General features: G+C 45.2%; 3 protein-coding genes and 1 long non-coding RNA gene across 4 annotated transcripts; 2 read left to right on the plus strand and 2 right to left on the minus strand.

Moving 5' to 3' along the window:
• Positions 1-770: 770 nt before the first annotated feature.
• Positions 771-3,512, plus strand: LOC4346192 (peptidyl-prolyl cis-trans isomerase FKBP16-3, chloroplastic). The gene is made up of 6 exons (XM_015793234.3): positions 771-1,510; positions 1,732-1,815; positions 1,901-1,950; positions 2,075-2,123; positions 2,870-2,944; positions 3,123-3,512. Exons 1-6 carry the CDS (start codon positions 998-1,000, stop codon positions 3,234-3,236), a joined length of 885 nt encoding a protein of 294 aa, XP_015648720.1. The 5' UTR covers positions 771-997; the 3' UTR covers positions 3,237-3,512.
• A 6,399-nt stretch (positions 3,513-9,911) lies between these two features.
• Positions 9,912-11,952, minus strand: LOC136351505 (uncharacterized). Its single transcript, XM_066303677.1, has 2 exons — positions 10,775-11,952; positions 9,912-10,688 (listed from the first exon to the last, which is right to left on the minus strand). Exons 1-2 carry the CDS (start codon positions 11,657-11,659, stop codon positions 10,554-10,556), a joined length of 1,020 nt encoding a protein of 339 aa, XP_066159774.1. The 5' UTR covers positions 11,660-11,952; the 3' UTR covers positions 9,912-10,553.
• A 1,531-nt stretch (positions 11,953-13,483) lies between these two features.
• Positions 13,484-19,632, minus strand: LOC4346193 (uncharacterized). The gene is made up of 5 exons (XM_015795575.3): positions 19,268-19,632; positions 17,271-18,243; positions 16,781-17,053; positions 16,330-16,421; positions 13,484-14,651 (listed from the first exon to the last, which is right to left on the minus strand). The coding sequence occupies exons 2-5, from the start codon at positions 18,216-18,218 to the stop codon at positions 13,763-13,765; spliced, it is 2,202 nt and encodes a 733-aa protein (XP_015651061.1). The 5' UTR covers positions 18,219-18,243; positions 19,268-19,632; the 3' UTR covers positions 13,484-13,762.
• On the plus strand, positions 13,796-22,642 carry LOC136351470 (uncharacterized). Its single transcript, XR_010734640.1, has 2 exons — positions 13,796-14,680; positions 22,277-22,642. It is a non-coding gene; the product is annotated as an uncharacterized lncRNA (long non-coding RNA).
• Positions 22,643-25,893: the final 3,251 nt, after the last annotated feature.

A 25,893-nucleotide genomic window follows, 5' to 3' on the forward strand; every position in this document is an offset into this window, starting at 1 on the left:
TTATCGAAAGTATAATTATGAAAAGAGTAAAGTGCACGGCAGTCTTTAAACTTACGTGGGTGTGTTAACTAGGTCCCTGAACTCTCAAAATGAATTTTTTATCCCTCAACTTGTCTCGGATGTCATATAGATCCAAAAGTGTTCCAACCCGCTCCGTGTGCTGACGTGGCATGACATGGTGACGCCTACGTGTCAGTGGACCCCATATGTCAACCACATGACATATTTTTTTCTCCTCTCTTTTTTCATTTGTTTTTTTCAAAATTAAAAACATCATTTTCTTCTCTCTCTCTCTCTCCTCTCTTATTTATTTTTTTATATGACTGACATGTGGATCCACTGGCACGTAAGCGTTACCGTGGCATGCCACGTCATCTCACGGAGCGAGTTGGAGCCCGTTTGGACTTATATGACACTCATTACAAGTTTGGGATCCAAAAATTCATTTTGAGAGTTTAGGGACCTAAATGATATATCCGTACCAGTTTAAGGACTGTATGTGCATTTCACTCTTATGAAAAATAATCTGATGGCTTGGCATGGTGCTACTACCTACTGCAAAGAAATGTTCCAATACCAGAGTCACCGTGACACCAATGAATACAGGCAAATTAATCTTCAGAATTCTTACTGTATTTCTTCTAACTTGTGATAACCACTTGTTTAGAGTTCAGAACTTGAGATTATTCACAGGTAGCATGACGCACCACAATCTCCGCTTGACCTGATCGAGCTGAAGTTTCTCTCCAAATTAATTTTGTGACTGTCTTATGATAGAGATGGGGGATCCCATAATACGTTCTTATTTTACACCTCGTGGACTACGGTGAAAAATGCTGCCGAGGCAGCCAGCGAGGTGGTTTGCAGTTGCAGGCGAGATGGAGATCGAAACCCTCTGTGAGTGACACGTGGACCAGCAGCACCCGAAAGATTTCAGTTTGACCCGACGCAGCGAGTGGTGGAGGCGGACCGCGCGCAAAGCCCAGTATGCGATGCGATGCGTCGTTGCGCTATCCATTCTCCTCCTCTCCCACGTCTCCTGATCCGTACCTGCTTAATTCCTTCGTCTTCCTCTCCTCTTCCTTCTTCTTCCACCATGGCTGCAACCGCTTCGTCCTCCTCCACCGCCACCGCCTCGCCGCTCCTCCTCCCCTCGGCCCGCCGCCCGCTCCCTTCCTCCAAACCGTGGCTTCCCGACGGCAGGGCGTTCAGGGGCAGCAGGGCGCTGAGTTCAGCGGCGCGGCGATGCTTCTGCTGCTGCTGCAGGTGCGAGGCCGCCGGTGAGGCGGGAACGGCGCCGCCGCCGCAGCAGCGCGGAGTGGATGACGGCGGCGTGGTCTGTACCAGCGCCACCCGGTCCCGGAGGAGGAGCGTTCTTGGAGTCGCCGTGGGGGTATCGTCGGCGCTGGCGCTCGGCCTGGCCGCGTTCGATGATGCCCTCGCCGCCGGGCTGCCTCCCGAGGAGAAGCCCAAGCTCTGCGACGCCGCCTGCGAGAAGGACCTCGAAAATGTACTTACTCTGATCGATTTTTTTTAAAAAAAATTTACCTGAAATTTCTTTCTTGCCAGGGTGATCGATCTGTTTTCTGGTTAGGAACATTTCAAGTTTTCAACCCTGCTTGAGCTATGCATGATTACATACATGATCATGTTTAGCGATGAGATTAGTAAATGTTAATCATCTAATCAATGCTAATCTCAGCAACTAACTCATCATGATGCATTCCCAAGGTGCCCATGGTGACTACAGAGTCTGGTCTTCAGTACAAGGATATCAAAGTGGGTGAAGGCCCAAGTCCACCCATTGGCTTCCAGGTGCTCACTTGATTTCTCACAGTGCAGATGTTCATGATCATGTTCTTAATCTGTTTCTTTTTTTCTCTCTTTGATTACCATTTAGGTTGCTGCAAATTATGTTGCCATGGTACCGAATGGACAGATATTTGACAGGTGCGAACTGAGCTTTTGATGCCAAACTAACCATCTTTTATATAGGCGAGATTAAGTTGATGCTGTTCAAGTACACTTGCAAGCTGCAAGCTGAAATTTTCTTGTGTGTCTGTGTTGTATACAGTTCTCTGGAAAAGGGGCAGCCCTACATATTCCGTGTTGGTTCAGGACAGGTATTTATTTTTTTTCCCTACATATTCCTGTTGGTACTTGGTAGCCTGTGTTCTGAAATATTACCACTGAAATGTGAGTAATAAAATTACAAACTGATCAAATATATGAACTGTAGATGACTGTAAATATACAATTTACAGTCATATACAGTTTATATATTTGATCGTGTTTGTACAATGAATCAAAATCTCGGCTGGTTACTGGTACTTACCGATCCTAAGCCATCGACTGGCTATCGGTATACCAGCCCAGAACAATTTGAATTAATATTTAAAACTTAAATGTTAAAGAGTACGAACAAAGGTTTTGAATATTAGTTTCAGAACAAAATACCAACTGGTCCCTTTGAGAAAGGGTAACCGACCGCTTACCACTTTTATCTGGAAAAAGATTGAATCCAAAATATTTTATTAAACTAGTAATTGAGGGTAACAAGCTGCTAACAAGTTTTTGGAACATGTCGGTTAACGTCTGGTTTTTGGTTTTCAAATTAAAACTCTTGGTATGTCTAATGTGTAAATTGCACATGAAATACACTAATGTAACATACATAATGCTACGTGAAAAATGTATAGTTCGTATTATTAATAAAACATGAATTCACCATATGTAATTTTGCAAGAAAATGTTTGGTACACTATCAGTAACCAAACTACCCTCTGGAAAACACATTATGCGCCTTCTAACTAAAATGCTTTAAAAACAATTCAATTTTCTTTCATCCATTTGTGGTGGTAAACATTAGGTGATAAAGGGACTTGATGAAGGGATATTGTCAATGAAGGTTGGAGGACTACGGCGATTATACATACCTGGCCCGGTAAGTAGCCTAAACTCCCCAATGTCAACAAATATTATGCAAGAGAAAATGAAAGATGTGGTAAATTTGGGGCCAGACAATTGCAGCCATTGCTATGGCATCATTTTTCCCCTCTTAGCACAGAGATTTGAAAGGAGGGTGATAATTTGATTTTTCGTGTTTTTCTTGATCTGAACAGCTAGCATTTCCGAAGGGCCTTACTTCAGCTCCTGGAAGGCCAAGAGTGGCTCCAAGCAGCCCAGTTATGTTCGACGTCAACTTATTGTACATACCAGGTCTTGATGATGAGTGAAAGCATGCATAGGAATATATATATATATACATCCTCTTCTGGTTTTCCACATCTTTTACAAGAAGGATGATGAAGCAAATGATTTACCATACAGTATATCGATCTAGAGGGACCATTAATTCTTTTCGGCTGTAGATTGTGGGCAAGTATGTTATGTGTTGAGTACAAAATTTTATTATTAGACTGCTTTAAGTAGCATGTAAAGACTTTTGTAGCTCTCATTTTTCTTAATGAAATTGGGGGAGCTCTGCTTCCTAGTTTAAAAAAAAAACAAAATTTTATTAGTTCTGTCATGTAGTTGTTCTAAGGAACCGACAAGGGTTGCCGAATGAACATAATGTGCTTAGTGTAAAATCAGAAACAGTAGGAAAAGGGAAATTTTCGGTTCTTCAAAAGGTATTATGAGGTCGAGGTATTTCTAGTGCTAATCGGGATTTAGGAGGTATAATATCACTAAACTAACACTCTGTGGAGTAGTACCTAATAATACTCTATCTCGGTACCGTTGATAGCTAGCAACTGCATGTGCGTCTCGTTGCCCGCTCTGTGTGTAGTGAGAGGGATGGCACAATTTTATTAGTGAGAATATCTTAAAAATCTGCCGCAAGTATTTTTAGTAAAAAAAACTTTCAGATATAATGATAGTATAATTAAAATGTCCTTCGACATAACAATGAGCAAACTATCTACCTGTGGCCCTAGCGGACTCCGCCCGATCCTGGCTCCACGGACTACCCCGTGGCACGATCGGATCATGGGCGGAACTTCGTGATTACTTCATCGCTAACTTCTAGGGCACCTTCGAACGCCTCGGCACACAGTTTGATCTCTACAACGTCGTTCAGAAGTCTGGAGAATCCCTTCGAGATTACATCCGACGCTTCTCCGAACAACGCAACAAGATCTCCGACATCACCGACGACGTCATCATCACCGCCTTCACTAAAGGCATTCGCCACGAGGACCTAGTCGGCAAGTTCGGACGTAAACCTCCCAGGACGGTTAAGCAGATGTTCGAAAAAGCCAACGAGTATGCCAAAGCCGAAGATGCTATCACCACGTCCAAACAGTCGGGCACCACTTGGAAGCCAAAGAAGGACACGCCGACTGTAGGAGGGAGTGGAAGTAACAACCACAAGGATCGCAAGCGTAAGCCCGAAGAACCTGTGGCGACCACCTCTCTATCTTCCCGACAACGTCCCCGCGTCAACACCTTCGACAAGATAATGAACTCCCAATGTCCGCATCATCCCAACTCCAACCACGTGGCCAAAGATTGCTTCGTCTACAAACAGTTCGCAGAGCAATACGTCAAGAACGCACGTAAACCTTCAGACGGAGATCAAGGCACATCAAAGAAGAAAGATGATGAAGACGATGCCCCGACTGGTTTTCAAGATCATCGCAAAGAACTTAATCACATCTTCGGCGGACCCCTGGCTTATGAGTCTAAGAGAAAACAAAAGCTGACAGAACGGGAGATAAATGCGGTTCAGCCTAACATGCCCCAATATCTTCGGTGGTCAGAGATAGCAATTAAGTTCGACCGCTCGGATCATCCCGACCGAGTGGTCCACCCGGGGCGATACCCCCTAGTACTAGACCCAGTGGTTCGCAATGTCAAGCTCCGACGGACTCTCATCGATGGTGGCAGCGCACTCAACATCCTTTTCGCTAAGACCCTGGACGATATGCAGATTCCTCGCACGGAATTAAAGCCGAGTAATGCACCCTTCCACGGTGTTATCCCAGGATTGTCAGCTACACCACTCGGCCAGATCACTCTTCCAGTTACCTTCGGCACTCGGGAGAATTTTCGCACAGAAAATGTTTGTTTCGAAGTTGCTGATTTCGAGACAGCATATCATGCTATACTTGGACGACCGGCTTTAGCTAAATTTATGGCCGTCCCACACTACACCTACATGATGATGAAGATGCCTGGTCCTCGAGGAGTCATATCACTACGGAGCGACATCAAGCAGGCCGTCACATGCGACAAAGAAAGTTGCGAGATGGCCCAAACCCACGAGACTGCTCTCGCCCGCGAAGAGATCCGACTGGCTGCGACCACGGCAAGCGAGCGAGAAGTGCCTGCAACCAAGCTGACGAAGACCGAAGAAAGTGATGCCAAGACGAAAAAGATTCCCCTAGATCCCTCCGATCCTGATAAGACTGATGTAATAGGCGCTGAGTTAGATTGTAAATAGGAAAGCGCGCTCATCACCTTTCTTCAGAATAATAAAGATATTTTTGCGTGGAAACCATCCGATATGCCTGGTATCCCTAGAGAGGTGATTGAGCACTCTTTACATGTTAAGGAAGACGCCAAACCCATCAAGCAACGACTCCGCCGTTTTGAACAGGACAGGAAGGATGCGATCAAGGAGGAATTAACCAAGCTGTTAGCAGCAGGCTTCATTAAGGAAGTCCTTCATCCCGACTGGCTGGCTAACCCAGTCCTAGTTCGGAAAAAGACGGGGCAATGGCGCATGTGTGTCGATTATACCGACCTCAACAAATCTTGTCCCAAAGACCCTTTTGGGTTACCTCGCATTGACCAGGTGGTTGACTCAACGGCCGGCTGCGAGTTACTTAGCTTCCTGGACTGTTACTCGGGATATCATCAGATCCAACTAAAAGAATCCGACTGCTTGAAGACCTCGTTTATTACGCCCTTTGGGGCCTACTGCTACATCACCATGCCCTTTGGATTGAAGAATGTAGGAGCGACCTATCAACGCATGATTCAAAGATGTTTTTCAACTCAGATCGGTCGCAATGTTGAAGCTTATGTTGATGATGTAGTCGTCAAGACCAAGCAGAAGGATGACCTGATTGCGGATTTAGAAGAAACTTTTACAAGCATTCGTGCTTTCAAGATGAAACTGAACCCGGAAAAGTGCATCTTCGGAGTACCGTCGGGGAAATTGCTCGGATTTATGGTATCTCAAAGAGGCATACATGCCAACCCGGAGAAAATCAACGCCATCCTCAACATGAAACCGCCAAGCTCCCAAAAAGACGTCCAAAAGCTGACTGGTTGCATGGCGGCGCTCAGCCGGTTCGTTTCACGACTCGGCGAGCGGGGGATGCCTTTCTTCAAGCTGCTGAAGAAGACTGACAATTTCCAGTGGGGGCCCGAAGCACAGAAAGCCTTTGAAGACTTCAAGAAACTCCTCACCACTCCACCAGTTTTGGCCTCGCCACATCCGCAAGAGCCGCTACTATTATATGTGTCGGCGACCTCCCAGGTTATGAGTGCGGTCCTGGTTGTCGAGCGTGAAGAGGAAGGCCATGTTCAAAAAGTCTAACGTCCAATTTATTTCGTTAGCGAGGTTTTAGCCGACTCCAAGACAAGATATCCTCAGGTTCAAAAGTTACTATATGGTGCCCTAATTACCGTCAGGAAATTATCTCACTACTTTCAAAGTCACCCGGTCACGGTAGTCACATCGTTTCCACTCGGGGATATACTTCACAATCGCGAAGCAAATGGACGGATCGCGAAGTGGGCCTTAGAGTTGATGTATTTGGACATATCGTTCAAGCCACGAACTTCGATCAAGTCACAAGCTTTAGCTGATTTCATTGCCGAGTGGACCGAGTGCCAAGAAGACATGCCAGAGGAAAAGATGGAATATTGGACTATGCATTTTGATGGGTCAAAGAGGCTCACAGGCACTGGAGCTGGGGTCGTCTTGATTTCCCCGACTGGAGAAAGATTGAGCTACGTATTGTGGATACACTTTTCTGCGTCCCATAACGTGGCGGAATACGAGGCGCTACTCCATGGATTAAGGATTGCAATCTCTTTAGGCATTCGCCGATTAATCGTCCGTGGAGACTCTCAGTTGGTTGTTAATCAAGTCATGAAAGAGTGGTCATGTCTAGATGATAATATGACCGCTTACCGACAAGAGGTACGCAAGTTGGAAGATAAATTCGATGGATTCGAGCTCACCCATGTCCTTCGACATAACAATAAGGCAGCCGATAGATTGGCCAATTTTAGTTCAAAACGGGAAGCAGCCCCTTCTGATGTGTTCGTTGAGCATCTTTATGAACCAACCGTGCCCAGAAAAGAAGCAATTGAAGCCATGGATACTCAAGGCGTAAGCATGATTGAAGCCGACTGGAGAGAACCCCTCATAAAATTTTTGACCAAACAAGAACTCCCTCAAGACAAAAATGAAGCCGAGCGGATTTCCAGGCGCAGCAGACTTTACATTATTCATGAAGCTAAACTGTACAAGAAAAGTCCATCAGGAATACTGCAGCGCTGTGTATCTTTGGAGGAAGGGAGACAATTGTTGAAGGATATACATTCTGGTATTTGTGGTAATCATGCTGCTGCACGGACCATTGTCGGCAAAGCTTACCGGCAAGGTTTTTTCTGGCCTACAGCTGTGTCCGATGCGGACAAGATTGTGTGGACATGCGAAGGTTGTCAATTTTTTGCCAGACAAACTCATTTGCCAGCCCAAGAATTGCAAACCATCCCGTTGTCCTGGCCGTTTGCGGTCTGGGGGCTTGACATGGTCGGCCCATTTAAAAGGGCAGTCGGCGGTTACACGCATCTCTTTGTGACTATCGACAAATTCTCCAAGTGGATTGAGGCTAAACCGGTCATTACGATCACAGCAGATAAAGCTAGAGATTTTTTCATCAACATTGTGCATCGGTTTGGGGTACCCAATCGGATCATCACTGATAATGGCACTCAATTCATTGGCGGAGCGTTTAAAGACTTTTGTGAAGACTTCGGCATTAAAATTTGTTACGCCTCCGTGGCACACCCTATGAGTAACGGACAAGTCGAGCGCGCTAACGGCATGATACTGCAAGGGATCAAAGCACGAGTTTTTGACCGACTACGCCCCTATGCTGGCAAGTGGGTAGATCAGCTGCCGTCCGTACTTTGGTCTTTACGCACTACTCCTAGTCGGGCTACCGGCCAGTCGCCGTTCTTTTTGGTTTATGGCGCAGAAGCAATGTTGCCGAGTGAAGTGGAATTTGAATCACTACGATTTCGGAACTTCAATGAGGAGGGCTATGAAGAGGGCCGAGTAGACAACATCAACCGACTAGAAGAAGCCCGAGAAGCAGCTTTAATTCAGTCGACTCGATATTTGCAAGCGTTGCGCCGTTATCATAATCGGAATGTTCGATCGCGAGCCTTTTTAGTCGGTGACCTGGTTCTACGGAAAATTCAAACAACACAGGATCGGCATAAATTATCTCCCTTATGGGAAGGACCGTTCATAATTGCTGAAGTCACTCGGCCGGGTTCTTATCGACTCAAGCGCGAAGACGGTACTCTCATCAACAATTCTTGGAATATTGAACACCTTCGTCAATTTTACGCTTAGGCATTTCGTTTGTATCTTTCCTCTTTGACTGCTAACTTCAAGTTTTTTCTTGAAGTTTTCAGTCAGGGGGCTACTATAATAATAATGGAGTGTGATTTTTATCAATTCAATTTGCTTACTTGATGTATCATTGCCCTGTTTGATTTCTTGGCTTAGTCAATGAGGACTGAAAGTTTTTTAACAACTTTTGCGGGTTTTAGGCTCAACAAGGTTCGACAAAAACTTTTAAGAAATCAGGAACTAAGTTAAGATATTAAGCATAGCATAAATTCATCAGTATTGTACAAATTGTGCCTCCATCATCATTAATCGTCAAAATCATTGGTACATTAATCAGTATCAGTTTTTTCATCATCAGACTTATCAGACCCAGTCGGCCGAAGGTCGACATCTTGGAATCTCTCAACTACATCAGCAGCAATTTTGTCAGCCGCTTTCTGCGCATCACTGATGAGGTCAAGAGCAGCTTCTTCGCTCATCCCGTCTGCAAAGCCATCAATGGCATCAATATCAACTCTTGGATAAAGGGATTTGGTCATCGCCAACGCCAGACTTGCTCCCATACTTCCAGCTTCTTTGATGTTCTTGAAATATGTATCCGGAGCAACTCTCAGCTTGTCGAAAATTTCAGAAGCATCAAGTGCACTCGGGCCGTTGTTATTGAAGAACATCGGTTGAACAATTGGGGCAGCAGCGTTAGCAACCTCATCCCGGGCTCCCTCAAGTTTTTTGATCTTGCCAACCAGGACGTCGAATTGAGCTTGAGATTTGATCTTGCGGTCTGCATCAACAGATTCACATTAATAAGTCAGCATATGGAGGATAATGGCTTTTGAGGTATTGATTGTTGATACCTTCAACTTCCTTTAAAGCCAGGTCTCTTTGTTTTGCCAGTTCTGCCTTGTCATTTTCCAGAATTTGAATCTGCTTTTCCAACTGAGATATCTTGGCAGCTTGCACTACATTGATTACGGTTAATCAAGATTGCAAAGATAACAGTATGAGTCAGTTGAGCAGAGTTTGTGCGTACCTTTTGATGAGCCACTCAGTTCAAAATTTGATTCCTGGAGATCAGCGATCCGATCCCTCAGATCATGTTCATTCTTCCTGGCAAGTTGTTTCGCTTCGTGCAGTCGATTCCTGGTGGCTTCGAGGGTCCCGAGATGAGGGACTAACCTCTCTAAGGTTACCGTTTTGGCTTCGTTCCTAAGATAAATCCTCTGCAAGACAGTTTAATTAGCGCATGAATTAAATGGCAAACAAGATGGTTGAGATCAGGTACCAGAGGGCTTACATTTACAATGCGGGTTGCCTGACCAAGTGCCTTCTTCAGTAGGCATAACTCTTCGTCCTCTTTTTGCTTATTTATCACGATCCCTTGAGGCTGCATGTTGTCATCCCACCACTTGACCAGAATCGGAGGGTGTGAATCCTCAGCTGCTTGTATCCGGAGGATCTCTTCTTCATCACCAATTATTGGCCCTAGTGTATCCATGAACGAAGATGAAGCAGCCAAATAAAGTCTGTTGGATCAAAATAATTTCAGATGGCATGTCTACCTGTGATGATTCCCGGTCGGGGACGAGTGGACTTTGGTGCCTTCACAGGAGATCTGGTTTCTGATTCATTGTCAGCATCCTTCCCGAGCGGACTGTTCGTTTGAGCTTCAACTTCGGGAATCTTTTGGCTTGACCCTGCATCCGACTGGTTTCTAGTCGGGGGCTCCTGGTTAGCACCGACTTCAGTTTCGGCCGACTGGTTCCCAGTCGGGGGCTCGTTGCTGGCTTCTACATTGTCGGTTGCCGGTTGTTTGTCACTCGGACGATCTTCTGCAGCTGGCCCGGTTTCTTTTGAAAGGTTTGCCTCTATGTCAGTCGGCTCGGGGTCCTTTTCGGAAGGATCTATGTCAGACGGCTTCCTACGAGTTTGAGTTATGCTGTTAGTATTATTTCAACAGTGGATCGGAAGCACTTGGTCGAGCGTCAGATCGAATTTTTGGTCCTCCACTCGCCTGACCAGTCTGCTGGCGAGGTGATCGGCGTTGAGCAATTGGAGGATCCGATTTCATCAAAGCAAATTCCTGGGCATGATATTTCAAACTTTCAATTAGCTTAACAGAGGGTAAAAGCATACTTTTGAGGAAGGTTGAAATGTTTGAGTGCATACCGGTGGAGGAGGGTTGAATGCGTTGAATGGCACAACGGGCAGCAGATGTGAATAGCTGACAACAATAGCGTTTGAGAAGATCTTGTACATTCTTTCTTTCATGACCTTAAAGTCAAGAGAATCTGGATCTTCCTGATTTGGATCATGCTTGCCATCAAACTCAAAAGTTGTGCGGGACCTCTCTTTGATTGGAGCTAATCGACTTTTGATGAAGTGCTGAGTGATCTGTTCTCCCTGCAAACCTTGTTCTTTCAGTTTTAGCATGCGTTCCATCAATTCCATTGCCTGAGCAGCTTCATCTCCCATAGGCAATGAGTTCCATGTGTCCTGGTAAACCGGAGGAAGACAGCAGTACTCGGGGAGTGCGGGCTCAGGATTCTGAACATAGAACCAGTTTGCATGCCAGCCTTTGTTTGAGGTTTTGAAGGGCATGGAGAAATATTTTTGGCTCAAGGTTCCTCTGAGTTGGAAACCAGCTCCCCCAACAACGCATGGTTTGCTTTTGTTTGGCTGGGGCTTGAGGAAGAAGATGCGGCGGAACAAGGCGAAATGAGGCCTAATGCCCAGAAAAGCTTCGCAGGCATGGATAAAATTGGCAATATGCACTATGGAGTTTGGATTCAAGTGATGCAAGCTAATCCCGTAGAAGTTCAGAATCCCCCGGAAGAATCTAGAGGTTGGAAGAGAAAATCCGCCATAGAAGAAATGAGCGAATACCACGATTTCGTGTGTGTCGGGGGTCGGGAATGCTTCGCCGAACGCCGGTCGCCACCCGATAATCTCCTTCGCTGGGAGAACGCCATGCGCCACCATCTCCTTCAGGTTATCTTCTGTCACATCGGAGGGCGCCCACTGACTTTCGAAGCTTTCTCTTTCTTCCGCCATGAATGTGAACTGGATGGTTTAATTTGGTCCGAGATATGGCTGGAGAGGAATGGGGAATCGGAGCGGTGGACGCGGGGAGAAATTTCGTGAAGTTTTTGAGGGTGGGTTGGAGCAGATTGATGAACCCTAGCTTCGTCGGTGCGGTTCTGTACTGTAGCACGGAGTGGGGAATGGCGAGAGTCTCGGCAGGGAAGACGAAACGACGTTTGGACTTCGGTGTCTTTAGGGTATCGGGAGTACTAATGGGCTTGGGCCTGTACAGTACTTCAGCCCAATTATGTTTTCAGCGTGGCCCATTGTGATCCCTAGGGACTTAGGTGCCTTTTGCTTTGGCAATATGTGCTCACAATGACGCGGCCCGATGCTGTTAAAATCCTTTTTAACGCGATTCAATAATTCTTTGGAATTATTATGATGCACATGAAAAGGTGCCCGACAGAAAGGTGTTATACCATTTTTGTAAGCTTTTTTAGGCTACAAAAGCTATTGGGTTAATTTGAGATGACTGGTTTATTAGTAGTCATTCTCCTATCATGTTATATGCTTATTTTGATTATGGTAAGGGTTATAGCCTAGGCTAATGAACTTCTTAATTACCATGACCTTTATCATATTTGGTGGATCATTTTAAGAGTTTCTTACTCGGATTCCTACCAAATATATCTATTTTTGGACCTTTTGAGTGTTTATCATTCGGCCCTTTTCATATTTTTTATCCTTGATATATTCAAGTGAGAAGTAGTCGGCTGGGTATTTTATTGAGTACCATGCATGCTTCGATATAAAGTCACCCGGTTCTTGACTATATGTTTAGTTTTTCAACTAATCACATAGTCGGGGGCTACACCTAATTAGGTGCATCTACTCGATGCACCATGTTTTATTTTCGCCCTTCGCAGTCTTTTAGCACTCGGCAAGCCGGAGCAAGTTGAATTGAAGCACTCGGATTATTGTTTTTTGTTTCGAGAAGACTATTTTGGTCAACTGCGAAGGTCTCGGGGGCTACTGTGAAGATTATGGTTACCCCATATCTACATGGCGGTTACATTCCAGCTGGATATATGGTACCAAATATAGATAGAATATCTTTATGAGGACTCGGGTTAGATTCTAAACTTGTATGTTAAGAAAATACTCGGGATCCTAGTCGGTTACGATTGTATTTTATCTGTAATCTCATGTTCCGTTAGGATATGGACTGTACTTTATAATACGGATCCCTTCCCCTATATAAGGAGGGGTCCAGGTTCCTCTCGGGACGATTTTTTTTCTCCCAATCATACAATCAATAATACACTCGGCGGAATCATCCCCGGACAAGAGTAGGGTATTACTTCTTGAATAAGAAGGCCTAAACCTGTATAAAATTCCTTGTCTCTAAACCCATCCACTTTCTTAGCTTGATAGTCACCCCCTTTTATTATTGCCAAAATCTTGTTTCGACAGTAATTACGTTATAACTACTACACAAGCTATCACTAAAATCTTACGCGCAACATGTGTAGATGGGAAAAAAAACTTGCGTAAGTTTTCTAGCAAATCTGTTTATTAGTTGAAAAGTTTGTTCTAATAAACGAAAGGAGTTGGGAATCCCTCCTATCCATACGTAAAACAATGTATGCATTAACACATAATAAATTAAGGATTAGCTATTTTTTAAAAAAAGAATTGATATGATTTTTAAGACAACTTTCGTATATAATTTTTTTAAAAAAAAACACGTTTAGTAATTTGAAAAGGCGTAGGAAAAATGAAAGAGATGAGTTGGGAAAGTGAAGAAAGGAAGACAATCTAAGGAATTGACAAGGGTTGCGTGCTAAGTTGTTGTCCCTGTATTACGAGTGTAATTTACTCTTTCATTTTCTTTTTTCATTTCAACAATCGAAACAATCAATTGTATTACTGTATACATCATTATCATTACAAATTACCTTCTCTTTTTCATTTTCCGCATCAAATTTAGATTTTAGAATGCTCTTTTAGAGAATGCAGAAATTCTAGATAGAACTCGAAAGCGGGCCACAACTCACCCCATTTGCGAGGCCAGTTAAGCCTCCCCATGCTGGCCTCGAGATTCGTGCAAGATCTGACGGCCCATGTCGCTCAGACCCTCTTCCCGTTCGCTGCCGCGCCGGCGCCGCCCAGCACGGAGGCGGCCGAGTCGACGTTGGTGAGGAGGTACTCGTAGATCTTCTTCCGCAGCCGCTCTATCGTCTCCTCCGGCACGGTGTTGCCGCCTCCATTCGCAACGGCGGGGGCGCCGCCGCCGGCCTCCTCGCCGTCGGCGTCGGATTGCGGCGGCGGCGGTTCCGTGGGCTTCGCTATCTCGCTGAGCCAGTCGTTGACGCGCTTCAGCTGCGGGAGCATCCTGGCGGCGCGGTCGCGATCCCACGGCGCGGCGGCGGCGGCCACGTCGGCGTCGAGGAACCGCTCGACGAACGCCAGGAACCACCCCCTCGCCTCCTCCCCCAGCCGCCTCGCCAGCTCGCCCCTCTCCTCCGCGCCGCCTCCCCTCTCCCACTCCGGCGGAGGGACAGGCGCCGCCGCCACTGCCGCAGCGACGGGTCCCACCCTCCCCTTGACCTTGGGCGGGAACAGCCGCGACTTCGCGGGCGGCGACGCCTTCGTCGCCGCCGCCGGTCTCGCCGACTCGTCGACGAGCACGACGGCCAGCGGGGAGGCAGCAATGGCGGGTGGCGGCTTGAGGTTGTAAAGGGAGAACGCGGAGAGGTCGGTGGCGAGCCCGGCGCCCACCCAGGACGCTGCCCGGCGCCGGCGCTCCACCGCGACGGCAAGGGACTCCTCGTCGACGGCTGCGGCTTCACTGGGTGTTGATCGGTCCGGTGAAGTCGCCGTCGAGGTCGCCGTGGCCTTGGTCAGCGAGTCGGTGACGACGGTGGCGCGGGACATGGCTGCATGGAGAGCCAGGAATTGCTCCACCGCCGGCTGCGGGTTCTGCTCCTCCGCCGTCGAGCTCACCTCCGCGTACGAGCTGCATCCAGATCAACACAACAGTGAAAGGTAAGTTCTTAGCTGTTATTACTGCAACGAACGTAACGAGTAACGACACAAGCAAGGTAAAAATGTTGCAGAAATCTGAACTTCTGCGCTGTAGAAGTAACCGTATGCAGCATTCAGTAACAATGATCCATCAGTAAAACTCACACATTTTGATCAGATAAAAGCTCATTTGATAAGCATTCAGATCAACACAACAGTGACAGGACATTTCTTAGTTGTTGTTTCGGCAACAAATGCACCATTCCTAACTACTCCCTCCGTTTCAGGTCATACGACGCTTTAAACTCAATCCGAAATCAATAATTGAATATATTTTCATTATAAATTTGTCTTGGGTCGAAGATGTTACTACTTTTTTCTACAAACTTAAAATAGTTTGACTTTGACCAAAAGTCAAAACGTCTTATAACCTGAAACAGAGGGAGGAGTACACAAATTCTACAACAGTGCATGGTAAAAAGGTTGCAGAAATCTGAACTTTTGTGCTGTACAATCAGCCATGCATTATTCAGTAACAGTGATGGGACCATCAGTAAAACACACATTTTGATCAGATTAAAAGGTCACATTTGACATTACCATAGTACTACTATTTGTGAGTTGTGACTAGGCACAGAACTGTCAGAGCACTGCAAGCACCAGTGTGTGAGCAGAAAGTGCAAACTACTTTATTTCATAGTACATTGCAGTGACAAGTACTGAATTGTTAGGAGTTCTTGTCTGGCAATGCTTGTCAAGATACAGGAATCAGCAGTTCAGACTGTTTGAGAAGATAAACACTATACAGCCTAGCTTTATTCAGACAAGAACAGCTGGCTGTTCCATGCATTGCTAGCATGGACTCCAGGAACTTGTTCAATCTGTCCGTAGAGCACTCAGGAACACAAGCTCAATCCGAAATCTAAATTCCAAGCATGTGCAGACATAATCAAGCCTTTGTATGGATCAAAAGGAGAGGGAGCTAATTGGTGGTTGGTAATATCATTGCAACTTGCTTGACAGCTATAGCTGAGGTATTTCGACCTGACGCCGATTGGTCATCGATTATTTTAGAACCCATGTGATATAAACATCAAGAGAGCCATCGATTATCAACCATGTTAATAATTAGATGCCATGTGGGACTTGAAACTTATCCATAAAATTGCTTGTTGTAAGCATACAACATGCTAGGACAGGCAACAAAATCCTCAAGGCCCTGTTTGGATAGGGAGGGCTTGGATTCAAATCTTTGGCTTTGGGTTCAAATTTGAACTAAGTACAAAAAAGAAAATCCAAGGCAGATCATATCAGCTGCACATATTACGCACACCATAAGGACATATTTAGGCTGGAAACAAGTTAATGAGCATAGTGTGGCGCAAGCAGTTGACTTGAAGAATTTTCACCTTAAAGTTAACAAAATTTCTCAAAATAACTACAGCGATGATGCACATGCATACGGCTATGCATACAAAACACAATTTGGAAATAAATACTAATGGTTAGTACTTAGGTAGTATCAGTATCAGACTAAGAAGTCAAGGAATAGCTCAAGAGAAACAATTCAATATCATTGAAATATCAGGAGTTGGCAATACCTTGAAATGGTGCTGATTATAGATTTTGTAGTTGCAACATCACAAAGGATATGTCAGTGAAAAAATTACCTTAAACATCGAAGCAAGTTCTCTGCAGCAGAAGCTTCCTGCATAGCTTCAACAGCAGCCATTTGTGCTGCATCCCTGTACTTCAGAAGCTCCTGTGAAAAGTTGGATGCAATTAAATATTCAATATGACATTAATGAAGCATTCAACAGCTACAGAGAAAAATGATCTCCAATTCTTTCATCCTTCAATCCTCTGGACAGTATGACTAAAATGGTATAGTAAAATTGCTTTGTTGATGCCCAGGGGAACTGGAGCCATCATTTCACATAGTAAAACAGGGCTTGTCCATCGTTTCTTTTGTTAAGTATATATTTGTGCAAAGACAAAAATTAAATTAGCACCCTCAAAATTGCAAAAGGTTTTGCAATGCTAGACCTATTGTAGCAAACAGCCATAGTGAACACATCAATGAGCCAACCTATGCGAACATGTGAATGAGCATATTCATACCTTCCCTAATTTAGCAAGTGAAGGAGGAAGTGATGTCCATGAAGCGCTAGCATCTGTCAACTTTTTGCTGTTTGAAGCAATCTTCACTAGATTTGTAATATTTGTGTTGCTTGAAACTCCAGACGTCCTCCTCAAAGGAGAAGAAGGCTTATTCACTATTTTCTCAGAATCATCTGAAGGGGCACTTGCTGAGCTCTTCCTTGGAGGAGTCTGAATCTTACTGTCATCCTTATGCAATGGCTTCTCTTCTACTAGTGGTTTGCGTCTTGGAGTCTGATAACAAAAGAGCCAGCAAAGATTAGTAACTTTGGAAAAAAAAAAGATGGGCAATAAAGGATCAAACATGAATTCAAATGTTACTGAAAGGCTACAATGTGTTAAGGGCTTAAGGCAATAGCTTAAGTACTACATGAAGGATACTCAATAAAGTAAATCACGCCACATTTGTAGACAAATATAACTGATAAGCGTTGACAACAACCGCACGTACCGATGTGCTTCTATTCTCAGACTTCTTCTCAGTTTTGGCTGCCTTTGAATCTGAATTTCCTTTGCTCTTTGCTTCTGCATTCCCTTCCCAGCTTCTTCTCAGGGCCTTTGGTCCCGATTCAATACTTGACATGGTGTTACTAAGCAAGTTACCTGCAGAGGACTTCCTCCCTGCTGTAGTAGCCTTCAAAACAGAAGCAGCTTTCTCTAACAAGGAAAGCCTAGAAGGTGATGACTTATCTGCTCCTTTTGATTTTGTTCTCTGCTTTATGTCATTCGAGAATCTCTCAAATGATGCCGGTAGAGAATAAACGCTGGTCGGAGATGAAGGTGTCGACCTAGCACTGGTAGGTTTTGTCTTTGAGCTGACTACTTCCTTCTTGTCTATAATGCTATTCAATGCTTGTTTCGAGAGAGAAGAGTTTGATTTGGTTAACTGTGGTTTCTTGATTTCTGCCCCATTGTTTTTCACTGAAGGTTTTAATTTCTCCAATTTGCTCTGCTCCTTTTCTAGTGATAAAGTACTGGCATCCTTTGACCCGTTGATGGATTGTTGTGCCTTCTTACTTCCGAGAAAAGTGGAGTTTGTTACCACAAGATCTTCTGGACTGCCAACACAAGCATGCCGACCTGGAACTGGCCTGACTCCCCTCAAGATTGGCACCGGAGTGGCTGCCTCAAGACGGTCTACATGGATGAACTGTCCCAACTGAATTGTGTCGCTCAATATGAGATCATGCTGCTCTTCTGGTAAGGAAACGTATGTTGCGTGCGAGGAATCGGACACCTTGAGATAGAAACCCTGGTTGGTAAACAGATCACTCCCTGCAAGGGCCGGAACAATGCTGACCACCTGAAGAAGGGACGAACGGTGCTCGCCGGCAACTTTAACATCGCTGTTCATGTGCTGAAGGAGCTTGAGAAGGACCCCGGGTACCAGCGAAGCCATTGCTGTCGACTCTAAAGCACATTACCTGCAAATGTTAAGCACAATTCAGAAATCACAGTAATCATACAGAGGACTTCAAAGAATTATTAGAACTTGAAAGTGACAAAAGTCTAATGAGTTAATAGTCGACAACCTGGGTAGTCCTAACGAAAATGAAATCACCAACAACCAAATGTAATAAAGGTTGCAACTTTACAGTGAAACTCAATCCAGGCTAACATGTCGGTAGCACAAACCGTTTTGATGGCTCACAGTGAACACGAAACCAATGCATTTTGTCAGTAAATGCTAACTAGTAATATGGCTGGAAATTGTCACTGGAATTGAAACCAAAGCACAACAATTTGCTACTCCCATTTTGCTGAACCATAAAAAGCATACCAAACTCAATGAGCACGAAAGGTGCCATTAACTACAACATTTTGAGTGCAGAAAGGAGAAGACAAGTACACCTAGCTGCCCAACAATACTGCTTGGAATGAAGTCAAGCATCGAATAAATAGAGGTGTACTCGAAATGGAGGCTGCAAGGAGCAAGGACTAAGTAGAGCAATTTTTTTTCTAGGAAATGCATTTAATTCAATCCGAATGGGATACTATACGAGTACAAGTAAGGTGTGAGCAGATCCAGTGAGGACCTCAAACACAATCAAATAGGAGTCCCATGATAGAATCAAAGTGGACCTGTCCCAGAACTATATACCAACAGAGATACAGAAGGAGAAAGCACAATCAAATCTTGAGCAAAAGAACCCATTTTAAGCAGCAGCTGCAGAACTGCCATTGATCGATAGAGTAACAAGCAATCTTCGACTAGCAACTTGTTATGGAATCATCATAGTTCCAAAACGTACTTCAGAGGGGGGAAAAACAGAACAGAATATAGAAAGATGCTGCTCGAAGAAATCATGGGAGGAAGAGAAGAAAAGAAGGGACATTTCTGACGAACTCCATCAACATCACAGATACAAGAGACAAATCTAGAAGCAGCATAAAGAATACAGTAAGATGGAGAAGAAGAAGAAGAAGCAGAGGGACGCGAGCACACACCTCTCAAGCCTCTCAACACAAGCCTCGCGAATCCCCCCTCAGCCTAATGGCAATCCGAGCCTAATTATCCCCTCCTTGCTCCTCCCGTGAAGACGATCCTTCTCCCGATTCTTCTTCTACCTCTCGTTCTCAGCCTCTCACCTCCAGTGCAGTGCCGCCTCTCCTCTGCAGAGCCTAACCAATGATTCTTCTTTCTGCCGCTTGCTCTGCTTCTCCCTCCCCCGCCGGTTGGCTTCTTGCGGCGGTGCCAGTCTCTCTCTCGCTTCGCTTCTCGGTGAAAGAGGAGAGAGGCGACTGTGGTGTGGTGTGGAGTGTGGAGGCGAGAGCACGCTACGCTGAGCTCTGCGCTGCAAGTCTGCAAGCACAGGGGGGAAGCAGGAGGCACTGTGGCAAAGTTATTTGGGAAAAGCTTCGAGCTCTCTCTCTCTCTCTCTCTCTCTCTCTCTCTCTCTCGATTGTAGGGATTGTACATGTGGGGCCCGGGAAGTCAGTGGGTGGGTGCCTGGGTGGTGCTATTGTTGAGGTCAGGCGTCGTTTTCAATGGGGCAAAGTGGAGTTCCAAGGACAATTTGGAGAAAGGGAAAGCCTTTTTTTTTTCTTTTAGTTACTGCTCCAACTGTGAAAGTTTTCACCCAAAAGTTAAAAAACAATCTTGACATGGTTTTATGCTTACAACATTTGGGTAAACAATGGCAATGCAAAAGCCCTAATACACGTCATAAATATCCGACCTTTAGAACGAGATTCGATTGCTCTTTCAAAATATCGATCATCGATATTTCCTGGCATACTTGGATTTAAAGCAAAAGAAAAATCGTGTTCTAAACAATTTATGATAGAGGGAGCATATTACAAGCTTAAGCTCTATTTCCTCCAACCTAAAATATAACACCCGAAGTAGAGATAGGAGTATATTCTACTCCCTTCATCCCAATTTAATCATCATCTAAGATGTTTTCAAAATAATAATTATTTAATAAATTGCTTCTTTTTTTATTTGTGTAAAGAGTACATGTGCATTGTGAATGCCCCACATGCATACAACAAATCAAGATTGATTTCTATTAGTTCAACCCATACAACATTTAAAGTGTGAATTAACTTGTTGAACATGAAGCGACGGAGCACCTTTGATCGATGAGGATTAATTTCAGAATGTTGGATTAGTGTATTTGGTCTTGATGCCCTCTATTTAGGGGATGATCAAATTAAGATAAAGATACTAGTAAATATTAATCTAGACAAGGGTTTTGTTCAGATTCGTAGTAGTACGACGTGTCTTATTTTGTATTAGGTTGTTATATTTTGGATCGGATAGAGTATTTGATATAGTAAGGTTTTGTGTGCTGTTGTCTAAGAAAATTGTAGTAATAGTAGGAGTTTTGCAAGAATTTATTTAGTTTTTGTACAAAATTTGTGGGTTAGAAACTGACATGGTGGGACCTCCTGGGAGAAGTCAATTTCTCATAAAAGCACCAAGCTCATCTCATATTCATCAGGTCATTAAGATGTGGTTGGTTGTGACTTAAGATAAGCACCCAAGCTTGAGTGCAGATCAAGTGTTCTTTTCTTTCTCCTGCAGACTGCAGTAACCATGAAATGGTCCAATCTAATTTGGTCAACGACTGTACGCAGAATCAAAAATCGGACTACCGACAGTCTGTCTCTGCAGTACTCCAGTTTGACTTCAGATTGTAATGTACTCCAACTAATCCATGTTATAGAAAGGGTTAAATTTAACCAAACACATTGATATTTTGTAGATTTCAGATAAGTACATTTTCCTGAAAATGATTAATGTTCAGGCCAGCCCCCATTTTGGTCAAGCGTCAGAATAATACAGTCGCTGCCGATGATTAATTGATAGGGATCTCCTAACCACTGTCGTATAATTTGCATTGCCGGTTGGTAAACTAATTGCCAGAGTATTTTTATGCCTGTATTATGTCGTCGTGTATTGGAGCCGTCGATATCATTGCACCAGCCAAAGTACTTAGTTTTAATAACTCAAAATTTTATCATTGATTTGGTTTAGTTCGACCTTATCTGCATGTGGTTCTAGTAATGCAGCAGCTAGTTGATATCATTGATCATACTCTCTACAAGACTACAAACATGTGTACACATTTGATATCTTTCACATTCATGTATGTACAAATAAAATTCTGAAGCAGAACAGGATGGAAATTGCAGAAGTTCACTTGAAAAGCAAGGAACAGAGCTCCACTTTTTCTCGAAACGAAAAACAAAAACCATGCGGTTCTGAACCCAAGTGCTCGAAGAAACAAAAAGTCAGATAAAAAATGGCCTCGAATTAGTGGCAGCAAGGTACTAACAGTACCATAATAGTACTATTAGCTGTCTCACTCCATTAATCTGGGGAAATTTATGTACTTGTTTTGCCTGCCTTTGCTCAATTTGCAAGGCATCACTGTAGTACTGTCCAAGAACAAACCTGCTTAATTCGTTCATTCTTTCAGATGAGTTAAGTAAAACCACTTGATCCATATGTACAATACCTTCTGTATATATTTTTTTAGAAAATTGATTAAAACCCAGCCTCTACATCTAAATCAAAAGTACATAACCAAAATACAAGAGTAATTAGACAGACTCGACTGCTTCTAGTTTCTGGACAGTTAAAACTTTCAGTCTGGCAGCAAAGCAACCAAGTGACACCCATGATGGTGAGAGTGAGAGATGTTAGGCTGTAGTAGCTTTCTGGGAAATAATTAACCAGTTCAGATCTGCATATTATCAAAAGCATTTGCATTGGTTCATGCATGCATGGATGGCTGCAGCCTAGCCCTGCATGGATGGTCCATATAGATCATCACACATCACAACAACTGTGGCTTAACTGAAAAACGGTTTGGTGAGCATGTGCTTTCTCCCAGCCTCCCACCAATCTCAACGCATACAAAAACGGATTTAATCTTGGATTTATGCTAAGTTAATCTCCTTTTTAATACCTCTCGGTTTTGGCATGCGCATGTGGCTGCTGCACAGGATGTCGGCGCCAACGTGGGATGTGAATGTGATGCTGCTGCTGCTTCTGCAATAATCACTGGATGACAGGCAAGCATCACACTGCATGCAGACAACCGTAACGAAATAAACAGGAGTAGGAGTATAATTTTACAGATCAGATAAATTTGTTGTTTTGAAATATTAATCATGTACTAGATCTGTCCCATTGATCCATCATGCACATTAATTCAGGATTTAATGTGCCATTTGGAACACCGGAATGTTTTTAGAAATATTTATGACTTGTCATGGTAGGTAGGTACTGTGAAATTACTGTGTTCCATGGACTGTTGATAGGATTATTCCATTATCTAATAAGGAGAAAATGGCAGTTGATGAGGAACACTTGAGTAGGCAGTGGATATGGATGGTGGTATTGCTACATGTCACATGCGTGGGGGCATGGAATTCTGACTTTCTGAACAGAGCATTATCTACTCCCATCTTGCATGCATCAATTCCCCCCAAATCCAATCTTTTTCCTACCTGTAAGTGCTGCATTGATCATTCTGTTGTCTGAATCTCTGTTACTCCAAAGAAACAACAGATCTACTCAGAGTTTCAGATAAATTATGTGCTTTTTAGAGTGCGACATGATGTACTGTTACTGAACAGTGATCGTTGCTTGAATGGCACTAGGAAGTAATCCTATATGGGAAATCAAAATAAGGGCATATTTAGTTCGAGAAAAAAATGTTTTTGGTGTCACATTGGATGTTTGACAGGATGCCGGAAGGGGTTTTCGGATACGAATGAAAAAACTAATTTCATAACTCGCCTGGAAACCACGAGACGAATCTTTTGAGCATAATTAATCCGTCATTAGCACATGCGGGTTACTGTAACACTTATGGCTAATTATGAACTAATAATTAGGCTCAAAAGATTCGTCTCGCAATCTTTCCTCTAATTGCGTAATTAGTTTTTTAAATCTATATTTAATACTCTATGCATGTGTCAAAAATTCGATGTGATGTTTTTAGGAAAATTTTTTGGGGAACTAAGGTTTCTGACGAAACGATCGATGAATCAATCCATGATCTGAAGTCTGAAGAGAGCATGGCAAGGCATATGCATCATGATGGATGGGCTAGGAGTAACAGTTATGGAGTATGGTAAGCTATGATGCAGCCATGCAATGCAAGCCTTGTGCTGCTCCTCGTCATGAATTCATAACTATATCTTGGTGGGATGCAATTACAAAGCAAGTTTAATCGGTACTCCTCCTAGCTTGTAGGTTCTGATGGAAACAAGAGATGGCAGTATATATGGCACTGCAAACTGGCTACGCTCGAACAACTGGTGATAGTTTCCGTGATTTGTTGTCAAATTTGTGATCCTTGACTTTGAACTTTAACCCAATGCGATTTATGCTTCATATCGATGATTACATGTGTTGGTCCTGAAATTTCTAGAGAATCCAACTGTTTGCATTCTGAGACTGAATTTCTGAAACCCTGAATGAATATGCTGCAATAAGCAAGTAGTACAGTAAGCATTCTGCGTTGCATTCAGGCCAACTGCCATGCTGCTGCTCTGCGACGAGACCAGTAGACCACAGGGAGAGCAGCAGAAAGAAAGTCTGTGTCCGGCCCATTTAGTCATCTGGCCCAATATATGGAGAAGGAATAAGTTCACTTAAGCTCCCTTAACTTGTCAATTAATTCGATTTTCGTCCTTCAACCAGAAAAAACCAGATACAACAGGTCCCTCAACTATCAAAACCGGTGCAAAGCAGGTCCCTCAGTGGTTCTGATGGTGGTTTTGGCTGATATGGCGCTTACGTGACCGGTTTGACTTGGTCCTCGTCCTACGTGGCGGTGACGTGGCACTGGAAGTAAAATATAAAAATAAAAAATAAAAACAAAATGTGGGGCCCACATGTCGGTCAGATAAAAAGAAAAACAGTGGCCCGCGGCGAGCGCGCACGAAGATGGCGTTCGAGTGGGATGGCCAGCGAGGAGGTGGCCGCGGCGATCCATAGCGGCAAAGTTGGCCTGCTCCGCTACTCTGCTCCGGGCCTCCGGCCGCCGCCCGTCCGGCAACAACAAGAACTCCCCATCTTCCGCGCAACTCCGGCGATGACGACCGCCCGCGCCGCCGCTCCTCCTAGACCGGGTAGTGTGACGTCGCCGGCCACCACCACCACCAGATATCCTGAGTTGGCAGGTGAGGGGGACGCGACCGCCGTCGCCGCGCACCTTGACGCCGGGGTCACGCTACTCGACCTCGATCGGCCTCGACACCGGGGTCACGCCGCCGCCGTCTACTGTCCCGATTCGCGCTCCATCTCCTCTCGTCGTCGTCCCCGCTGCCTTTCTCGGTCCGGTCCGCCACGTGCATGCCGCGCTCGCCGACCGTGACTAGTGCGCCCCGACGTCACCTCCCCCGCCACTCCCTTCTCACCCTTCGACCAACCTAGCGACCGCGTCTCCAGCGCCGCGAGCGTCCTCCTCACCATCGACGCCGTCTCCTCTCCCAACGGCAGCCGCAACCAGGGCCACCTCTCGCCGCCCCTTCCTCTTCCGCCCACAGCCGCCGGAGCCACCTCCCGCTCCTCTCCCTCCCTCCCGTCGGCCGGCGCGTGCTGCCTCTTCTCCCGCCGGCCGCCCCGACGAGCTCGCCTCCTCCCTCGTGGCGCTCCTATCGACCGCCCTCTCCGCCAGCGCGGCGCGCGCCGCCGTTCCTCTCCCTCCCACCCGCCGGCCGCCACTCCTCTCCCTCCCTCCTGCCGGCCGTCGCTCCATTCCCGTCGGCCGCCCTCTCCGCCGGCGCGGCGCTCGCATCGGCCTCCGGATGCCATCTTAAAAGAAGAAAAAGAATGAAAAAGGAAAAAAAAAAGATAGACAGAGAGGATGACATGTGGGGCCCACGTGGGTCCCACTTTTTAAATATATTTTTGAATGTGAAACTGACATGTGGGTCCCACAGGTTTTATTATTTTTCTAGACTGAATTGCCACCTAAGCGCCACATCAGTGCCACGTCGGATGAAGACCGAGTCAAAATAACCACGTAGGCGCTACGTTAGCCAAAACCACCATCGAAACCGCCGAGGGATCTTATCTGCACCGGTTATGATAGTTGAGGGTCAAGGACGAAAATTGGATTCGTTGATAAGTTAAGGGACCTCTGATGAACTTATTCCTATGGAGAATAGAAACTCGAAGCCCAAGATGGCACTGAACTGGTCATGGGCCCATGGGCTCCAGGAGAATACATTATGTGGGTCCCACAGGAGCGGCAGTGCCGGATCGACTGTGTCTCGGAATCGGTGTCCGACTCCGAATTCCACACTGAGTTTGGTGCTCATGATAAATTCAGATGCTGGCCCTGATGAGAGCTCAAGCAATTCGATCGCAAGCTCATCGTCGCCATCGATCAGAGCGCATTGCACTTGCTGATCCTTAGCTTAGCTTAGCTTCTCCGGTGTGATCCGGCGTCACCGGCGGCGCGCGGCCATGGCGTCCCTGTACGCTCCGCAGCTGACGAGGTGGCGCGTCGCGACGTCCGGCGGCGTCGTGCGCGACTGCGTGGAGTACGACGGGAAGCCGCTCTTCTTCTCGCGCGAGGATTGTCGCCGCCGCCTCGTCCCTG

This window comes from Oryza sativa, chromosome 8, assembly GCF_034140825.1.
Source record: "Oryza sativa Japonica Group chromosome 8, ASM3414082v1".
Classification (NCBI taxonomy): domain Eukaryota; kingdom Viridiplantae; phylum Streptophyta; class Magnoliopsida; order Poales; family Poaceae; genus Oryza; species Oryza sativa.